The sequence below is a fragment of the Salmo salar genome, chromosome ssa03, assembly GCF_905237065.1.
Source record: "Salmo salar chromosome ssa03, Ssal_v3.1, whole genome shotgun sequence".
NCBI lineage: Eukaryota > Metazoa > Chordata > Actinopteri > Salmoniformes > Salmonidae > Salmo > Salmo salar.
Window position 1 is genome coordinate 23,838,833 of NC_059444.1, and position 19,921 is coordinate 23,858,753.

Below are 19,921 nucleotides of genomic sequence, written 5' to 3' on the forward strand. Positions count from 1 at the left end.
TATAACATGTTTATGGAGCAAAAGAAAAGTGATACATAACACATTACTCACTTTCTTGACTTTGTGTTTAGGCTGGCCATAACATAGTAACCTGGGTTACATTTGTAACGGCATACGGTACCCACATCATGTCCTGTACCATTGCACTGGGGTACTAGGAGCTTGGCGTTAGGTACTGTAGGAGGCTCTGGGCATTCTATCTTACAGTAGGCTTCAGGGAAGGACCATAGACCATCATCTAGGCACACCAACCTATCACTGTCCCCTGCAAAACAAATAAAGGCACACAATCAATTCAAACCTCATACAGAATTGTATATCATTTAATGGCAATGATGAGTAGAGGTTCGTTATTAACACTCTTAATGAATCTGACATCTGGAATCAGTCCCTTTGTTCAATTGCTAAGAGAGAAGGTGAGTTTGTGGACTATTAGTGATTTCAATATGATCAAATGTACCGTATGTGTCCATACCTGCCGGTGCGTAAAGCTTAATTATCTAAGGCCCCCACACAAGTTTATGTTGGTATGTATATGTCATCATAATACTCTAAAAGTTGTGTTCATTTTATTGGTCTATAAAATGTAATGAATCTTTGACATGGTTTAAAGTTTTATAAGGTCTTTAAGCTTTGCTCTAGTGTTGCAATCATTAACAAAATCCAATACAGATGTGGGATCTTAATTTGACTTTCCTTTTGCAGGATAACTTTCCTGCAGTGTAGGAAATGTAAAACTTGTAGTGTATTTGAGGTTTAAAAGGCTTCTGAATTTTGTAATTTCTACTTTGAAATTTCACACTTGATTTTCCCTTATGAAAAATGTATCAATTCCTACAAACATTTCCATTAATTATAATCCACATAATAATTTAATAATTCACATTTCCTGTTGCTGCAGGATTATGTCCTGCTGTAGCAAACTAGCTAAAATTCAAGTCCTACACCTGTATAGCTGTATGAGGAACCGCTGAGTATTTAGTAATGCATGTCAATGGATAAATACGAACTAGGATCAACATGCATGTTGGGTCAATATTGGTAATCCATCAAACAATTCAGTAAGGGCTCACTGATTGACCACAGCTTAACAAAGTACTGTCAATAACAAGCTAGGTTGTGGTATACACTGAGTATACAAAACATTAAGAACACCTACTCTTTCCATGACAGACTGACCAGGTGAATTTAGGTGAAAGCTAGGATCCCTTATTGATGTCACTTTTTAAATCCACTTCAATCAGTGTAGATGCAGGGGAGGAGACAGGCTAAAGAAGGACATGGATTGTGTATGTTTGCCATTCAGAGGGTGCATGGGCAAGACAAAATATTTAAGTACCTTTGAACGGGGTATGCCAAGCACACCGGTTTGTGTCAAGAACTCCAATGCTGCTGAGTTTTTCATGCTCAGGTTTGTGTATCAAGGTGTGTATCAAGACTGGGCTACCACCCAAAGGTCATCCAGCCAACTTCACACTACTGTGGGAAGCATTGGAGCCAACATGGGCCAGCATGTTGGGAGGGCGGAGGGGGGGGGCAACTCAGTATTAGGAAGGTGTTCCTAATGTTTGGTATACTAAGTGTACATCTTTTGGGAGTTGCCATCTAGAACCTAGAAGCCAGTAGTAAAACCCTGTTGTAGAACCTAGAAGCCAGGAGTAAAACCCTGTTGTAGAACCTAGAAGCCAGAAGTAAAACCCTGTTGTAGAACCTAGAAGCCAGGAGTAAAACCCTGTTGTAGAACCTAGAAGCCAGGAGTAAAACCCTGTTGTAGAACCTTGAAGCCAGGAGTAAAACCCTGTTGTAGAACCTAGAAGACAGGGGTAAACCCTGTTGTAGAACCTAGAAGCCAGGAATAAAACCTGTTGTAGAACCTAGAAGCCAGGAGTAAAACCCTGTTGTAGAACCTAGAAGACAGGGGTAAACCCTGTTGCAGAACCTAGAAGCCAGGAGTAAAACCCTGTTGTAGAACCTAGAAGACAGGGGTAAACCCTGTTGCAGAACCTAGAAGCCAGGAGTAAAACCCTGTTGTAGAACCTAGAAGACAGGGGCCCTGAGGTAAATGAAATGGCAGGCGGGCACTAAGCCAGAATGTTCTTGCCAGCATGAGCCCCACTCGGCCCTGCTGGCGACTCCAGAGATAGAAACCCTCTCTTGTTTGCCTTATTTCCTATCCCCACCTGTCAGCAACCAGCTATGGCTGCATGCTACTTTCCTATTTACACAAAGCCTAGGGCCTCCGTCCACTGGACGTCGACCAAGACCAACTGCCAAGCTGTTCAGTTCAGTCCCAGGGCCGGCTGAACAGCCTCGCCTCACAACAACCTCTAATAGATTAGAGCAGAGAAACACAGACACACTCCTACGCCATGATGCCACATCAGGTTAGACTCCAAGCCACTCTATGTACAACATGAGGTAATACACTCGTGGAAAAAAGGGTTCCAAAAGGGTTCTCGGCTGTCCCCATAGGAGCACCCTTTTTGGTTATAGGTAGAACCCTTTTTGGTTTCAGGTACAACCCTTTTGGGTTCCATGTAGAACCCTCTGTGAAAAGAGTGCTACATGGAACTCAGAAGGGTTTTACCTGCAGCCAAAAAGGGTTATTGTTCTCCTATGGGGAAAGCCGAAGAACCATTTAAGGTTTAGATAGACTGAGACCCCTCAGGTAAAACATAAAACAGCAATGACAGCCTCATGGTCAAGTTAATTTCTCTGAGAAAATGTTAGAATGTGCCATTCATGTTGTGTAAATGAGTGAATGAATATCAACTTCCCACTTCATGAAAATAATAAATGGACCTATAATCATCTGAACCTATAAACTGTTATGAAAACAAAGCACTGCATGTAAATTTGTATCATTATAATTGTACTGTTGACCATACATACCCTGAAGTATGGCAGGGGGGTTGCAGGTGAAAGAACACTGCTTGCCAAATGTTGTTCCCCAGGGGCAGCTGAAGACAGCGAAGTAGACGTGAGACTGGTCAGGGGGCCCACAGTCAATTAGCTGACAGCTCACAACACGGTCCCATGCTCCATTTAGACACTGAAGCTCCGTTTCTTGCTTTCAATGGAAGATTAATACATTACCATTACACAGACATGATGGGATATGGCATGCTACTACAGTAATACAAATATACTGTATTCTACTGCTGCTACTTGTAATAGTTCCTCTACGATCTATATTTCGACAGTCATTTGAGGCTAGTAGTATTTCATGTTACTTTCAAATGCTCTCAAATTCAATGTTGATGTGTAGGGGATAAAGTGTAGGGGTCTTATAATGTACATTTTATATATGATTTCTATAATGCACAGTTTCCAGAGTGATTTCTGGAAGTTTTAGGGTTGTGTTTACCTGATGGGGTAAGACCCTAGTCTAATCCTAGAGTTGTGCTTACCTTATGGGGTAAGACCCTAGTCAAATCCTAGTGTTGTGCTTACCTGAAAGGGTGGATTACCCTTGCCACTGAGCACAGCGAGGATGAAACCTGGATGACAGTGGACAGTGCAGTGAGAGGTCTCAGTCCTCTCTGTCTCGGGGCTGCAGGTGACAGAGGCATGCTCCAGCTGAGGAGGACTGCATGTGTCCATCTGGCAGGGCCGCCGTGAACAGCTGGGCCACCACGATCACACACACACACAGAGGGAGAGAAGAAACACAGAGGGAAAAGTATGAGCTGAGTAGTGTTGACTATTTGAATCCTTAACAGATATGGTATCACATAGCACACTCTTAGTGTGTGTGTGTGTGTGTGTGTGTGTGTGTGTGTGTGTGTGTGTGTGTGTGTGTGTGTGTGTGTGTGTGTGTGTGTGTGTGTGTGTGTGTATACACAATTATGCTACTCAACCCTGCACCTTAAAGGCTGCTGCCCTATATACATAGACATGAAATCACTGGTCACTTTAATAATGGAACACTAGTCACTTTAATAATGTTTACATACTGCTTTACTCATCTCATATGTACAGTATATATTGTATTCTATTCTACTATACTTTAGTCAATGCCACTCCGTCATTGCTCGTCCTAATATTTATATCATTCTTAATTCCATTCTTTTACTTTTAGATTTGTGTGTATTGTTGTGAATTGTTAGATATTACTGCACTGTTGGCGTTAGGAACACAAGCATTTCGCTACACCCGCAATAACATCTGCTAAATATGTGTATGTGACCAATAACATTTGATTTGATTTGATTTGCTCCGTGTTTTGTTGTGTGTATGTGTTTGTGTGTGGGTGCGTGTGTGTGTGTGTGTGTGCTATTATATGTGTTGGTATGCGATTGTGTATACCTGACTGAGAGTGTGTGTGTACACATATGTGCTTGTACGTATGTGCATGCATGCGTGCATGTATGTGTGTGTGTGTGCATGTGGAAGCCCTATGAGACCCCACCCTCAGCGCACCCAGTGAGGGCAAATGCGCTGAAGTGACACGACGTGCGCAGAGCGACTCCCGTCACAGCAACGAAGGGCGAGGAGAAGTTGAGGATGACAGCGGTGGTCAGGAAGAAGGGTTGACTCAGGTTGTGTGTCACGTTCACCACTAGAGGATTCTGCTGGCACGACAGCTCAAAGGAACCTGAGGACAGACACAGTCCCTTTTTCAATGAATCTTTCCTCAATTCCTCATCTTCTTCTGAAAACATATTGAACAAGAAGGTCCAAGGGGAGGGACCTTGGACCTTATCCTCAACTACAGTTGAGAAGGAGCCAAGGAGATGGGATGCGAGGAATTGAGATAGCGCCCCAGACAGGAATAATACACGGATGCTTACTCAGTACACTTTTTAAATATCATATGGTCATCACTGTAACCAGCCATCATGACTTGAGATGTCCCTAGCCTTAACCATAACCCTACATACTGCATATGTGAAGACATCTTGAGGCATCTTTGAATGTTAATTCAAACAGTCAGTCAGCTCTTTTGTCTGTCAAAACGAACAGGCAAACATCCTTTGAGGGTCGGTAGTTCAAGTTCATACCCAGGGAGTGGTTTCTGCCGCCAGTATCACACAGTTGGATGGTGACTGTTTTTCTGCACTGCTCTCCAGGCCAGGCTCCATCCGAGGCCAGATAGATGATGACAGACGCGGCGACTCCAGGTTGCGTAAATCCCACCTGGGCAAACAATTAGAGTTATTATGACAACAACCAAATGAGTTCAACTGTTCAATAATCGGTTCCTGAATGTCCCCCACTTCAATGGTAATTAGATTGCATGGTAATGAAAGTATGACAACAGAAACAGGACAATACTGTGACAAACGTGGCATGACAAATTGGGAGAAAGTACAAAGATGTGCCGTGAAACATAACAAATGACCGTTGGAACGTTACTTTAGAGAGGGTTATAAATAGTTTGTCAAAAGTTTGTCCAAAGTAGTGCACTATAAAGGGAAAAAGGTGCCCCAAGTATCCTCTATGGTGGACTGGAGTACTCAACCTTTAGCCATACTGTATCTTCCTCATCATAGTAGGTCTGAGTGTACGACTGGGCCGTGCATGGAACCCATATGTCATGTGACGGCTTCTCATTCATCTCCAGGTACTGGGGCTTGCACAGCTTTAATACAAGGGGAATCATACAGTAATTATTGAAAACCTTTGGTCACACTTTATTTGGATAGTCCCATGATATACAGATGGTTATACTATCAACAAACTATCTGTTCATAAGCAAATGCTTGCTAAGGTTACGGTTACGGTTAGGTTTAGAATAAGGTTAAAGGTTAGGGTTGGGGCTAGGGTAAGGGTTAAGTTTAAGGTTAGGATAAGGGTTAAGGTTAGGGTTTGGGTTAGGGTTAGTGGACAGTTAGTTGAAATGTTGTTGACACCGGGAGTCCCATAGGGCGGCGCACAATTGGCCCGCCGTTGTCCGGGTTAGGGGAGGGTTTGGCCGGGGGGGATTTACTTGACTCATCACACTCTATCGACTCCTTGTGGTGGGTCGGGCACCTGCGAGCTGACTCGGTCGTCAGTTGAACGGTATTTCCTCCGACACAATGGTGCAGCTGGCTTCCGGGTTAGGCGAGCGGGTGTTAAGAAGGGCGACTTGGTGGGTCATGTTTCACAGGACGCATGACTCTATCTTCGCCTCCTGAGCCCATTGGGGAGTTGCAGTGATGAGACAAGATCGTAATTGGATCACAATTGGATATCACGAAATTGAGGAGAAAAATGGGGTAAAATAAAATAATATATATATATAGACAGTTATTGAACATCTACAAACCATCTACAAACCATCTACTTGGGACTATCCAAATAAAGTGTTACCAAACATTCAAAACACTCAGTACTGTCACATTTACAGAAAGATAACATCTGTATCCAGGAGGTGGGGGACAGGGCAGAGGAAAGCATTGCTACCTTGCTAAGCGAGGGCTCTCCGGTGGCTGCCAGGGCAGGGCAGCTGCTTTGGTCCTGATGGGAGGCTGCTGCGGTGGAGGCCCACTGGTCACTGTACCCATGAGGGGTGAAGTAACCACAGTCCTGTATGCTGGAGCCCCTCTCAAACTCCTCACACACACCATCACCCTCAAAGACGTAGCACAGGCTGGGTTCACCTAGGGGAAACAATGGGAAAGATATGTAGTGAACAAGCTTGCGTCCCAAATGGCACCATATTCCCTTCATAGTGCACTACTTTTTAAACAGGACTCAGAGGGCTTTGGTCAAACGTAGTGCACTCTATACAGAATAGGGTGCCATTTGGGACTCAGCCCAAAGGAACAGTCTGCTGGGGAGATTGCATTGTATTACAATAAGTAGATGCTGTCATCAGAAAACATTCCCGGAAAGATGTAGTTCAATAAAGAGGTGTGACAATGGTTCACAGAGAATAAAACAGCAAAGCACTATGTAATACACCAAACATTTATAATGTGTGAACTTTAACATCAGAGGCTGGATTTGGCCCTGTTAGTTACATACAGCTGCATGGGTAGGAGAGTTTAGTCACTGACAAGGTGTTGAATTGGCATAAATAATCCAAGGAACTATGTCTCAAAAATAAACAGTCTAGACAATATGGAATCAAACCACATTATCATCATAGCAGGTTGTTTGGATATTGTGCACTGACCATAATATACAGTACAAAAGACAACAACCCCTGTGACAATGATAAATGTGTTTTTACTTCAGTTGTTTGTCAAAGCAATATCACTTTCAGGATAATACGAGTTGATGTTTATGCTTCAGATACATTGACATCATGATCCAGTATTGTATTGTAGGAGTTAACTTGTCAAGCATCAGAATACCCAAACATGGAAGCAAATATGTGCATGACTGAGTGAGAATGAGGCACTATCTTGAATGGTGCAATGATTCCATTTTATAAATTGCAATTTAGAATCTGTTTTTTTGCCAAAGTTCTTTTCCTGCTAGTCATGCCTTTTATTCCCAAAGAAAATATAACACTTTCAGTCACGGCATCTCTGAACCTTCATGGAATTGATTCATTATTTCTCCCTTGACAAAACTGGGGGGGGGGTGTTGACGTACTAGCTAAGTAATAGATTCCCAAAATATGCATCCCAAATGGCACCCTATTCACTTTATAATCCACTGCTTCATTTCTGTATTTATTATTATGTATATAATAATTGATCCTTGTCTTGTCCCCAAAATCATTGATGATGCTTGAGGTGATGAAACAATTTCCCAAGTTGGGATTTAAAGTAATACTCTACCCTACTCTACTCTGGTCAAAAGTAGTGCACTATGAAGGGAATAGGCTGCCATTTGAGACGTACACAAATATAGTATGTGAGAATAAATAATGTAAATCGATTGAATTATCTTAGTTACTCTGTAACAGTTAGGACTACTTCCTTGTGATTTATATGGTGTGTCAAATGACAATTTTTCTACTAAGAAAACACATTTCTTTAACTAAGAGAATGATGATAAAGGAAGTGTACAAAATAATCCCCCAGCATGGTGGATACAATTATAGGCAACACCACAACTATGAGGTTGACATTTGCTGTTACTGTGCAATGTCTACTTTTAGCATGCCAAGTCTCTGAATGAAAACCAGAGACAAGGCAGTGTCAGCTTGACAGCATTGTTTTGTTGTGGATATCAAAACAAGCTAGCTGTAGTAAACTTGCCAGGGCAGGAATAATACCCTTCACAATTCACATCTCTGGGTGAGTGTTGCTTTAGTCTTTGAGTTCATATGATTTTGTTTTGAAATATATTAGATTCATGTATGCATAATGCATAGTTTGGATAAATTGAGATGGTTAAGCGCAGAATGACAAAAGATGACAGTATTTTGTTTATTTAATTAACCCGTTTTAAAGTGGTAGATCAGCTTTAATATTGCAGATAGATTGTAGCTTCCATCAATGTAATTGTCTGCATTATTTCCAATCCACAATATATATATATTTTTTATATCTTCCTTTATTATTTTCCCCTAACCCTACCACCCCTCCCCTAATTGGAGTAAACTAATGGACAACAACACTTAGGCTTCTACTTCCAGCTTATACATACCATATACTGTACATTTTACGGACACAATGTATTTTACAATAGTTATCTTTTGTTTGTTTTTAATCCCATCCTTCAGCTACCCTCAACCCCTCCCATCTACAGTGCCTTCGGAAAGTATTAAGGCCGTTTACTTTTTCCACATTTTGTTACGTTACAGCCTTATTCTAAAACGGATTAGATGAAAAAAAAAATACTCAGCAATCGACACACAATACCACATAATGACAAAGCGAAAACAAGTTTTTTGATTATAATGCAAATGTATTACAAATAAAAAAACAGCTGGCCTCCCGAGTGGTGCAGTGGTCTAAGACACTGCATTGCAGAGCTAGAGGCGTCACTACAGACCTGGGTTCGATCCCAGGCTGTATCACAACCGGCCGTGATCAGCAGTACCATAGGGCGGCGCATAATTGGCCCAACGTCGTCCGGGTAAGGGGAGGGCTTGGCCGTGGGGTGCTTTACTTAGCTCATTGCGCTTTAGCAACTCCTTGTGGCGGGTCGGGCACCTGTAGGTGGATCTCGAGTTGTCAGTTGAACGGTGTTTCCTCCGACACATTGGTGCAGCTGGCTTCTGGGTTATGCGGGCGGGTGTTAAGAAGCGCAGTTTGGCGGGTCATGTTTCGGAGGACACATGACACAATCTTAGCTTCCTGACCCCATTTGGGAAGTTGCAGCGATGAGACAAGATCAAAATTGGTGAAAAAAGGGGGTAAAAAACAAGAATACCTGATTTACATAAGTATTTAAACCCTCTGCTATGAGACTCAAAATTGAGCTCAGGTGCATCCTGTTTCCATTGATCATCCTTGAGATGTTTCTAAAACTTGATTGGAGTCCACCTGTGGTTAATTCAATAGATTGGACATGATTTGGAAAGGGACACACCTATCTATTTAAGGTCCCACAGTTGACAGTGCATGTCAGAGCAAAACCCAAGCCATGAGGTCGAAGCATTGGTGTAAAGTTTTTACGTAAAAATACTTTAAAGTACTTAAGCTGTTTTTTTGGGGTATCTGTACTTTACTTTACTATTCATATTTTTGAATATTCAACTTTTACTTTTACTTCACTACATTCCTAAAGAAAATGATGTACTTTTTACTCCATACATTTTCCCTGATACCCAAAAGTACTCGTTACATTTTGAATGCTTAGCAGGACATATCATTTTTCCAATTCACACACTTATAAAGAGAACATCCCTTGTCAATCCTATGGTGCCTGATCTGGTGGATTCACGAAACACATGTTTTGTTTGTAAATGACGTCTGAGTGTTGGAGTGTGCCCCTGGCTATCCGTAAATTTAAAAAACAAGAAAATTGTGCTATCTGGTTTGCTTAAAATAAGGAATGTGAAATGATTTATACTTTTACTTTTGATACTTAAGTATATTTAAAACCAAATACTTTGACTTTTACTCAAGTAGTATTTCACTGGGTGACTTTCACTTTTACTTCAGTCATTTTCTATTAAGGTATCTTTACTTTTACTCAAGTATGAGGTTTGGGTACTTTTTCCACCACTGGGTCGAAGGAATTGTCCGTAGAGCTTTGAGACTGGATTCTGTCGAGGCACATATCTGGGGTAGGGTACCAAAACATTTCTGCAGCATTGAAGGTCCCCAAGAACACAGTGGCCTCCATCATTCTTAAATGGAAGAAGTTTGGAACCAACAAGACTCTTCCTAGAGCTGGCCGCTCGGCCAAACTGAGCAATCGAGGGAGAAGGGCCTTGATCAGGCAGGTGACCAAGAACCCGATGGTCACTCTGACAGAGCTCTAGAGTTCCTCTGTGGAGATGGGAGAACCTTCCAGAAGGACAACTATCTCTGCAGCACTCCACCAATCAGGACGTCATGGTAGAGTGGCCAGAGGGAAGCCAATCCTCAGTAAAAGGCACATGACAGTCCGCTTGGAGTTTGCCAAAAGGCACTTAAGACTCTCCAATCATGAGAAACAAGATTCTCTGGTCTGATGAAACCAAGATGGACCTCTTTGGCCTGAATGCCAAGCGTCACATCTGGAGGAAACCTGGCACCATACCTACGGTGAAGCATGGTGGTAGCAGCATCATGCCGTGTGGATGTTTTTCAGCGGCAGGTTCACCTTCCAACAAGACAATGAGCCTAAGCACACAAACAAGACAACGCAGGAGTGGCTTCGAGACAATTCTCTGAATGTCCTTGAGTGGCCCAGCCAGAGCCCGGACTTGAACCCGATCGAACATCTCTACAGAGACCTCGAAATAGTCAACCTGACAGAGCTTGAGAGGATCTGCAGAGAAGAATGGGAGAAACTCCCCAAATACAGGGGTGCCAAGCTTGTCATATCCAAGAAGACTCGCCGCTGTAATCATTGCCAAAGATGCTTCAACAAAGTGCTAATAAAGGGTGTTAATACTTATGTAAATGTGACATATATATTTTTTTATTATTTATAAATTAGCAAAAATGTCAAGAAAACTGTTTTTGCTCTGTCATTATGGGGTATTGTGTGTAGATTGATGAGGGAAAAAAACAATTTAATACATTTTAGAATAAGGCTGTAACGTAACAAAATGTGGAAAAAGTCAAGGGGTCTGAATACTTTCCGAATGCACTGTATCTCTTTTTATTTTTTATTTCACCTTTATTTAACCAGGTAGGCTAGTTGAGAACAAGTTCTCATTTGCAACTGCGACCTGGTCAAGATAAAGCAAAGCAGTTCGACACATACAACAACACAGAGTTACACATGGAATAAACAAACATACAATCAATAATACAGTACAAAAATTTCTAGACAGCATGTGCAAATGAGGCAGGATAAGAGGGGTAAGGCAATAAATAGGCCGTGGTGGCAAAGTAATTACAATATAGCAAATAAACACTGGAATGGTAGGGTGTGCAGAAGATGAATGTGCAAGTAGAGATACTGGGGTGCAAAGGAGCAAGATAAATAAATAAATAAATACAGTATGGGGGTGAGGTAGATCGGATGGGCTATTTACAGATGAGCTATGTACAGGTGCAGTGATCTGTGAGCTGCTCTGACAGCTGGTGCTTAAAGTTAGTGAGGGAGGTAAGAGTCTCCAGCTTCAGAGATTTTTGCAGTTCGTTCCAGTCACTGGCAGCAGAGATCTGGAAGGAAAGGCATCCAAAGGAAGAATTGGCTTTGGGGGTGACCAGTGAGATATACCTGCTGGAGCGCGTGCTACGGGTGGGTGCTGCTACGGTGACCAGTGAGCTGAGATAAGGAGGGGCTTTACCTAGCAGAGACTTGTAGATGACCTGGAGCCAGTGGGTTTGGCGACGAGTATTAAACGAGGGCCAGCCAACGAGAGCATACAGGTCGCAGTGGTGGGTAGTATATGGGGTTTTGGTGACAAAACGGATGGCACTGTGATAGACTGCATCCAATTTGTTGAGTAGAGTGTTGGAGGCTATTTTGTAAATTACATCGCCGAAGTCGAGGATTGGTAGGATGGTCAGTTTTACGAGGGTATGTTTGGCAGCATGAGTGAAGGATGCTTTATTGCGAAATAGGAAGCCGATTCTAGATTTAATTTTGGATTGGAGATGCTTAATGTGAGTCTGGAAGGAGAGTTTACAGTCTAACCAGACACCTAGGTATTTGTAGTTGTCCACATATTCTAAGTCAGAACCGTCCAGAGTAGTGATGCTGGACGGGCAGGCAGGTGCGGGCAGTGAACGGTTGAAGAGCATGCATTTAGTTTTACTTGCATTTAAGAGCAGTTGGAGGCCACGGATGGAGAGTTGTATGGCATTGAAGCTCATCTGGAGGTTAGTTAACACAGTGTCCAAAGAAGGGCCAGAGGTATACAGAGAGCGACATCATTGATGTATACAGAGAAGAGAGTCGGCCTGAGAATTGAACCCTGTGGCACCCCCATAGAGACTGCCAGAGGTCCGGACAACAGGCCCTACAATTTGACATGCTGAACTCTATCGGAGAAGTTGGTGAACCAAGCGAGGCAATCATTTGAGAAACCAAGGCTGTTGAGCCTACCAATAAAAATGTTGTCATTGACAGAGTCGAAAGCCTTAGCCAGGTCGATGAATACGGCTGCACAGTAATGTCTCTTATCGATAGCGGTTATGATATCGCTTGAAGACCATCCAGTTTATATTTTTAACTGTGCTGTTTCACAAAAGTTCTGAACCTACATACATCTTATGGACACAGTATATTTTACATTAGCTGTCTTGTTGTTTTTAGTCCCACCATTCAGCTCCACTCAACCCCTCCCATCTATCTCTGAACACCATCCAGCTTTGTTATATTTGAAATATATTTTTGAACTGTGCTGTGATGTTTCACCAAAGTTCTGAACCTATTCTCATAGTTTCTACAAATTGTAAATTAAAGATACATTTTTTTTGCTAAAAGTATTAAAAGTACAAATGACAGTATTTGTGATATGAAATCAGTGCATGGAGCTAGTGCATGGAGCTAATGAAGATGTTTGTGTTTTTCTTTTCGTGTATTGATGTTAACATTGACGTGTATTTCGATGTGTATATTGATGTGTATAGTATATATTGATGTGTAATGATGTGTTTGATGTTTATACAAGGCTCATCAATAAAATGTAAAACTCCCTGTCAGTATAAATGTTAAATAACATAACAATTAATTCAAATGTGTGTGATAAGTGATTACTCTTTACTTAGTTACTTACTTAGTTTGTTTTGTTAAGTTGTGACCTGTCTCTGTTGCAAGACGTACTGTAATGAATACACCCCTGGTCTAGGTGGGTTTCTGCTGTGGTCATTCCACAGACTGTAGACTGAGACCAGGATTAGGAGAGTGCTCTTGTCTGTTCTTCACTCACCATTGCAGTTGAAGCCTGACTCCATGTGGCACTTCTTAGAGCAGCCATCACCATCCAACAGATTGCCATCGTCACAGTCCTCTGTCCTACAGACACAGAGACAGCAAGGATCAGTCATCTCCATAGTCCATACACTTTCATTACAAACACACATATCCTTTGATTTCACTACATTCTCCACTGAGAGAGACCAATAAGTATGACCTATATGAGTATACTGTAGTTTGGCTTCACTTGCACACTTGATAATGTACTGTAGGCTCTGCCCTAATTTATATGTTCTCTGTTACCAGGAGTTGCATGGCAAGTGGTTCAGGAACACAAGGAGTGCACAAAGGACAATGCCCATCGCCCTCTGAGTGGCCAAAATGTATCTGTCTATTACAGTATTCAGAGGACTGACTATTGAATATGATAGAATAATACTATAGTATCCATGTTTGATTTCTATCTGAAAGTTGTTCACTGAGGATAACTCTGATGCTATCTGTATGGATGTATTATATATGTGGTAACTTGTATGTGTACAGGGTGACCTCTGAATTATTCTATGCAAGAAGGTTTTATTGTCTTCCCAGGAATTCTGTCTTATTTACGTTGGTCTCATACCCGACACAAGCCTTTAATTTCTGTGACACCCTGTGGAGATTGGGCCTTGGTGGTCAGGTTACTCTGTAAACTTTGTATCATTTGCTTGGTCAATGGTGGTTGCTTTTGGGTTGAAAGGTTACACCTTCAGGTGTTATACATTTTATTACATGCCTTTGTTCTCTCTCATCCTGTATCCAGGATTCCTGGGCTTCTAAGCCTCTGGCTTAATAGGCATTTCTTTGTTCATGCTTTGTCTTCTAAGTTAGACTCAGAAGTATGCTTTCTAATGCTTGTTAATGCTTTGTAACTTAAGCTGTATGCCTTGTATGTGAATCCATTCATTGTAAAATGTTAATTTAACATCCTCCTTTGATATAGACAATTGTATTTGTATTTGTATTTGAAACTGTCCAGAGTAATGAAGGTGGACTTGTTTACCATGATTACAACATTGCTGTGTATCAATTAATACTATTAATGAATGCATATACATATTATGGCCATTTTCATTCTACTGTTGGTGTGGTCTACAATGGATGAGAGAAAAAAGAACATACAGTGCCTTCAGAAAGTATTCAGACCCCTTGACTTTTCCCACATTTTGCTGTGTTACAGCCTGAATTTCAAATTGATGACATTTATATTTTTTGTATTACTGGCCTACACACAGTACCCCGTAATGCCAAAGTGGAATTGTTTTTTGTTTTAATCTTTACAGTTTTTTTATGAAAAGCTGAAATGTCTTGAGTCAATAAGTATTCAACACCTTTGTTATGGCAAGCCTAAATAAATTCAGGAGTAAAAATGTGCTTAACAAGTCACATAAGAAGTTGCATGGACTCTGTGTGCAATAATAGAGTTTAACATGATTTTTGAATGACTACCTCATCTCTGTACCCCAAACATAAAATTATCTGTAAGGTTTCTCAGTCAAGCACACAGATGAAACCACAAAGACCAGGGAGGTTTTCCAATGTCTCACAAAGAAGGGCACTTATTGGGAGATGGGTAAAAATAACAATAAAAGCAGACATTGAATATCTCTTTGAGCATGGGGAAGTTATTAATTACACTTTGGATGGTGTATCAATACACCCAGTCACTACAAAAATACAGGCTAATTCAGTTGCCGGAAAGGAAACCACTCAGGGATTTCACCATGAGGTCAATGGGGACTTTAAAACAGTTCCAGAGTTAAATGGCTGTGATAGGAGAAAACTGAGGATGGATAAAAACATTGTATTTACTCCACAATACTAACTTAATTGACAGAGTGAATGAAAGGAAGCCTGCACAGAATAAAACTATTTCAAAACATGCATCATGCATCTTGTTTGCGAAAAGGCACTAAAGTAATACTGCAAAAAATATGGGAAAGCAATTCACTTTTGTCCTGAATACAAAGTGTTATGTTTGGGGAAAATCCAATACAACACATTACTGAACACCACTCTCCATATTTTCAAACATAGTGGTGGCTGCATCATGTTATGGGTATGCTTGTAATCGTTAAGGACTAGGGAGTTTTCAGGATAAAAAAATAAACTGAATGGAGCTAAGCACAGGCAAAATCCTACAGGAAAACCTGGTTCAGTCTGCTTTCCACCAGACACTGGGAGATGAATTAACCTTTCAGTAGGACAATAACCTAAAACACAACGCCAAATCTACACTGGAGTTGCTTACCAAGAAGACAGTGAATATTCCTGAGTGGCCGAGATACAGTTTTGACGTAACCCTGTCTGACGTAAAACTGTCTAAATACATGTTTTCACTTTGTCATTATGGGGTATTGTGTGTCGATGGGTGAGAAGAAGAAAAACGATTTAATCCATTTTAAATTCCGGCTGTAACACAACAAAATGTGGAATAAGTCAAAGAGTATGAATACTTTCTCAAGGCACTTCATCTGGGATGTGAATACTGTGTAAACTGACTGACCCCTGGAGAAGTCCGTCACCGCAGTAGGCAGCTCCATGGGTGTAGAGGAGAGGTGGGGAGAGCTCACTGAGAAGACCGTCTGCTTCCACCTGAACTCTGTACTGGTACTCCATGTCCTTTTCAATATCACTGTATGAACACATCAAAACATGCAACATTCAAGTATAAACAGCTTTCTAACTGCATTTTTATCTCATGGAATTGTATTCCTTTAGTACTAAAGACATAATTGACATTTCAGATTATTTCCAGGTGGAATTGTTGCATAGAGATACAAAATGACTAAACTATTCTTTAAGGAATACCTGGGATAGGATAAAGTAATCCTTCTAACCTCACGCCCCCCCCCACCCTCCCCCCCCAAAAAATATATAGATGTACTATTGTAAAGTGGTTGTTCCACTGGATATCATAAGGTGAATGCACCAATTTGTAAGTCGTTCTGGATAAGAGCGTCTGCTAAATGACGTAAATGTAAATGTAAAATGTCTAAGCCGATAGCTATTATTGTCAAATAACCATTTTGAACAGCAAGGTTATATGGAAACGACAGTGCACATAGATACACAATAAGAAACAGATTGTTCTTGTGTATCTGTGTCCAGAGTCACGTAGTCATCTAAGCTTGCTGTAGGAAGCAGTGACCTTAAACCTAAACAGGAGGTACGGTGGGTACACTGATATCATGCCTCCTGTCCCAGAGTTATTGACCTGTTTTAGTCAGCTCCAAACTATAAAAAGAGCCTACCTTTGATTTCCGGGCAGCCCTCCTAGATTACCATTGTCTCCGGCCAGCTGTAAAGAATGCCTACAAAAATGCACATCCTCTACTCTCTCAGACGTGTCTGATTTCCTCCCGCTACAAATTACCCTTATTAATTATGGATCAACTCTAAGAGCCCGCTCTGTCTAGCACACCACCGGAGGAGCCTGTGTGTGCTTTTTTAAGGGCTTAGACTTAGGGTAGTTTTGGGAATGATACAATCAGTTATTAATGTACAAGTCAAATGTTTATGAGCCACTAGTTAGCAGAAACTAGATTATGAGGGTCAGGGGAAAATAATACATCCATGGACTCACAACATCCTACACCTATTTCACACATACCCCCATTTTTTTTTTTTTACTCCTAATAGACCAAAAATGAGAGTCAAATATTTAAGGATTAGGATATCAAGTGCAAAACCATCTTGTTTTGCCAGCTATACCTCTTGGTGGCAGTGTAGACTCACAGTCACAATTCTTAGCCTTTCTTTAATTTCTCTCCTGCAATGCACTCCACTTCTCTCTCTTTACCCCCTCCTCCAAATGACAGGCCTCTCACTTATCATACACTAACCATGATGAGCATACAGTACAGAGCCTTCAGCGAGAGGAAATGGCTGAGCAACAGCTCCAAAGAGCCACAGGTGTTTGCTGTTTTTGCTGGTCAAATTTGGTTTATATTCCAGACTGCCTTCCCCCAAACACAACCTCTCTGCCCTCCTCTTCCCGCCACATAACTTAATTCCCCTTGGTTTTTACATCTTTTTGCACTTACAACCACTTGTGGAATTTTTAAAGATGAAACCAAATGTATTCCTCAATGTGACCTCTTAAGCACATCCACCTACTCCTGCAAGTGCTTGAAAAGCAACAATATCCCAGAAAGTGTTAGTGGAAAATTACAAAATCATTCACAAAAAAAGTTGTATGACACTGATACCAAATACAAGCTGACTAATGAATAAAAGTAAGCTGGAACAGAATAAAAAAAATATATAAGATGGGAACTGAGGGGACTGACATGTTTTGTGTAATGCAAAACTGGATGCAGATAATCAATTTAACACCTTTTCTCACTGCACGAGATTAAAATGGTTTGACGTACACCGGAACGCCGGAATCCTCTGAAAACGTTTTATTAAATAATGCCCTTGATGTTGATTTGTATCAGTAGCTAGTGCTAAAAGGAATGTTGAATACATTTGATTCTGTGTTGCGAAAACTGTGCCACACCGAAATACTTGATAATGACACAAATCTCAGTTTCTGGGGCTACAGACGATTATCTATGGTCTTTGTAAGTGACATAAATTCTACTTTGAACGTGATTTTTTGTGTGTGTGTGTATATTCTTAGGTCAACTTCTTGGAGCAGTGGTACATGACCTCAAAACAATACATCTGTGTCCACACAGAAGACATTTCCAGACTAAGGTCAAAGTATTTGCCGAATTCCAGAGTGTGCGGCTACATACAGTACAGTAGTTTGGACACACCTAATCATTTAAGTTTTTTTTTCATAATTTTTACTATTTTATACATTGTAGAATAATAGTGAAAACATCAAAACTATGAAATAACACATATTGAATCGTGTAGTAACCAAAAAAGTGTTAAACAAATCAAAATATATTTTAGATTTGAGATTCTTCAAAGTAGCCACCCTTTGCCTTGATGAAAGCTTTGCACACTCTTGGCATTCTCTCAACCAGCTTAACCTGGAATGCTTTTCCAACAGTCTTGAAGGAGTTCCCACATATGCTGAGCACTTGTTGGCTGCTTTTCCTTCACTCTGCGGTCAAACTCATCCCAAACGATCTCAATTGGGTGATTGTGGAGGCCAGGTCATCTGATGCAGCACTCCATCACTCTCCTTCTTGGTCAAATAGCCCTTACACAGCCTGTAGGTGTGTTTGGTCATTGTCTTGTTGAAAAACAAATTATAGTCTCACCAAGAGCAAACCAGATGGGATGGCGTATCGCTGCAGAATGCTGTGGTAACCATGCTGGTTAAGTGTGCCTTGAATACTAAATAAATCACTGACAGTGTCACCAGCAAAGCACCAACGTACCACCTCCTCCATGGGAACCACACATGCAGAGATCATGCGTTCACCTACTCTGCGTCTCACAAAGACACGGTGGTTGGAACCAAAAATCTCAAATTTGTACTCATCAGATCAAAGGACAGATTTCCACCGGTCTAATGTCCATTGCTCGTATTTCTTGGCCCAAGCAAGTCTATTCTTCTTATTGGTGTCCTTTTAATAGTGGTTTCTTTGCAGCAATTAGACCATGAAGGTCTGATTCACGCAGTCTCCTCTGAACAGCTGATGTTGCAATGTGTCTGTTACTCTGTGAAGCATTTATCTGGACTGCAATCTGAGATGCAGTTAACTCTAAATAACTTATCCTCTGCAGCAAAGGTAACTCTGGGTCTTCCTTTCCTGTGGCGGTCCTCATGAGAGCCAGTTTTATCATAGACCTTGATGGTTTTTGCGGCTGCACTTGAAGAAACTCTCAAAGTTCTTGAAATGTTCCGGCTTGACTGACCTTTATGTCTTAAAGTAATGATGGACTGTCTTTTCTCTTTGGTTATTTGAGCTGTTCTTGCCTGTTTTACCAAATAGGGCTATCTTCTGTATACCACTCGTAACTTGTCACAACACAACTGATTGGCTCAAATGCATTAAGAAGCAAAGAAATTCCACAAATTAACTGTTAACAAGGCACACCTGTAATTGAAATGCATTCCAGGTGACTACCTCATGAAGCTGGTTGAGAGAATGCCAAGAGTGTGCAAAGCTGTGTTCAAGGCAAAGGGTGGTTACTTTGAAGAATCTCAAATATAAAATATATTTTAATTTGTTTAACACTTTTTTGGTTACTACATGATTCCATATGTGTTATTTCATAGTTTTGATGTCTTCACTATTATTCTACAATGTAGAAAATAGTAAAAATAAAGAAAAACCCTTGGATGAGTAGGTGTGTCCAAACTTTTGACTGGTACTGTACAGTGAGGGAAAAAAGTATTTGATCCCCTGCTGATTTTGTACGTTTGCCCACTGACAAAGAAATGATCCGTTTATAATTTTAATGGTAGGTTTATTTGAACAGTGAGAGACAGAATAACAAAAAAAATCCAGAAAAACGCATGTCAAAAATGTTATAAATTGATTTGCATTTTAATGAGGGAAATAAGTATTTGACCCCCTCTCAATCAGAAAGATTTCTGGCTCCCAGGTGTCTTTTA

General features: G+C 41.0%; 1 protein-coding gene across 2 annotated transcripts in view; it reads right to left on the minus strand.

Annotated features, from left to right (window-relative positions):
• The window catches only part of pappa2 (pappalysin 2), a 64,847-nt gene that overhangs the window by 15,758 nt on the left and 29,168 nt on the right, over nt 1-19,921 (minus strand). The window contains exons 9-17 of one of the 2 annotated variants that reach the window (XM_014190625.2): nt 15,902-16,030; nt 13,370-13,455; nt 6,391-6,587; nt 5,465-5,584; nt 5,004-5,139; nt 4,423-4,597; nt 3,454-3,625; nt 2,893-3,070; nt 52-265 (exon numbers count right to left, since the gene is read on the minus strand). In XM_014190625.2, the coding sequence (XP_014046100.1) occupies nt 52-265; nt 2,893-3,070; nt 3,454-3,625; nt 4,423-4,597; nt 5,004-5,139; nt 5,465-5,584; nt 6,391-6,587; nt 13,370-13,455; nt 15,902-16,030 (1,407 nt within the window). The remainder of the gene's footprint in view (nt 1-51; nt 266-2,892; nt 3,071-3,453; nt 3,626-4,422; nt 4,598-5,003; nt 5,140-5,464; nt 5,585-6,390; nt 6,588-13,369; nt 13,456-15,901; nt 16,031-19,921) is intronic. The other variant, XM_014190627.2, reaches the window with a different exon arrangement.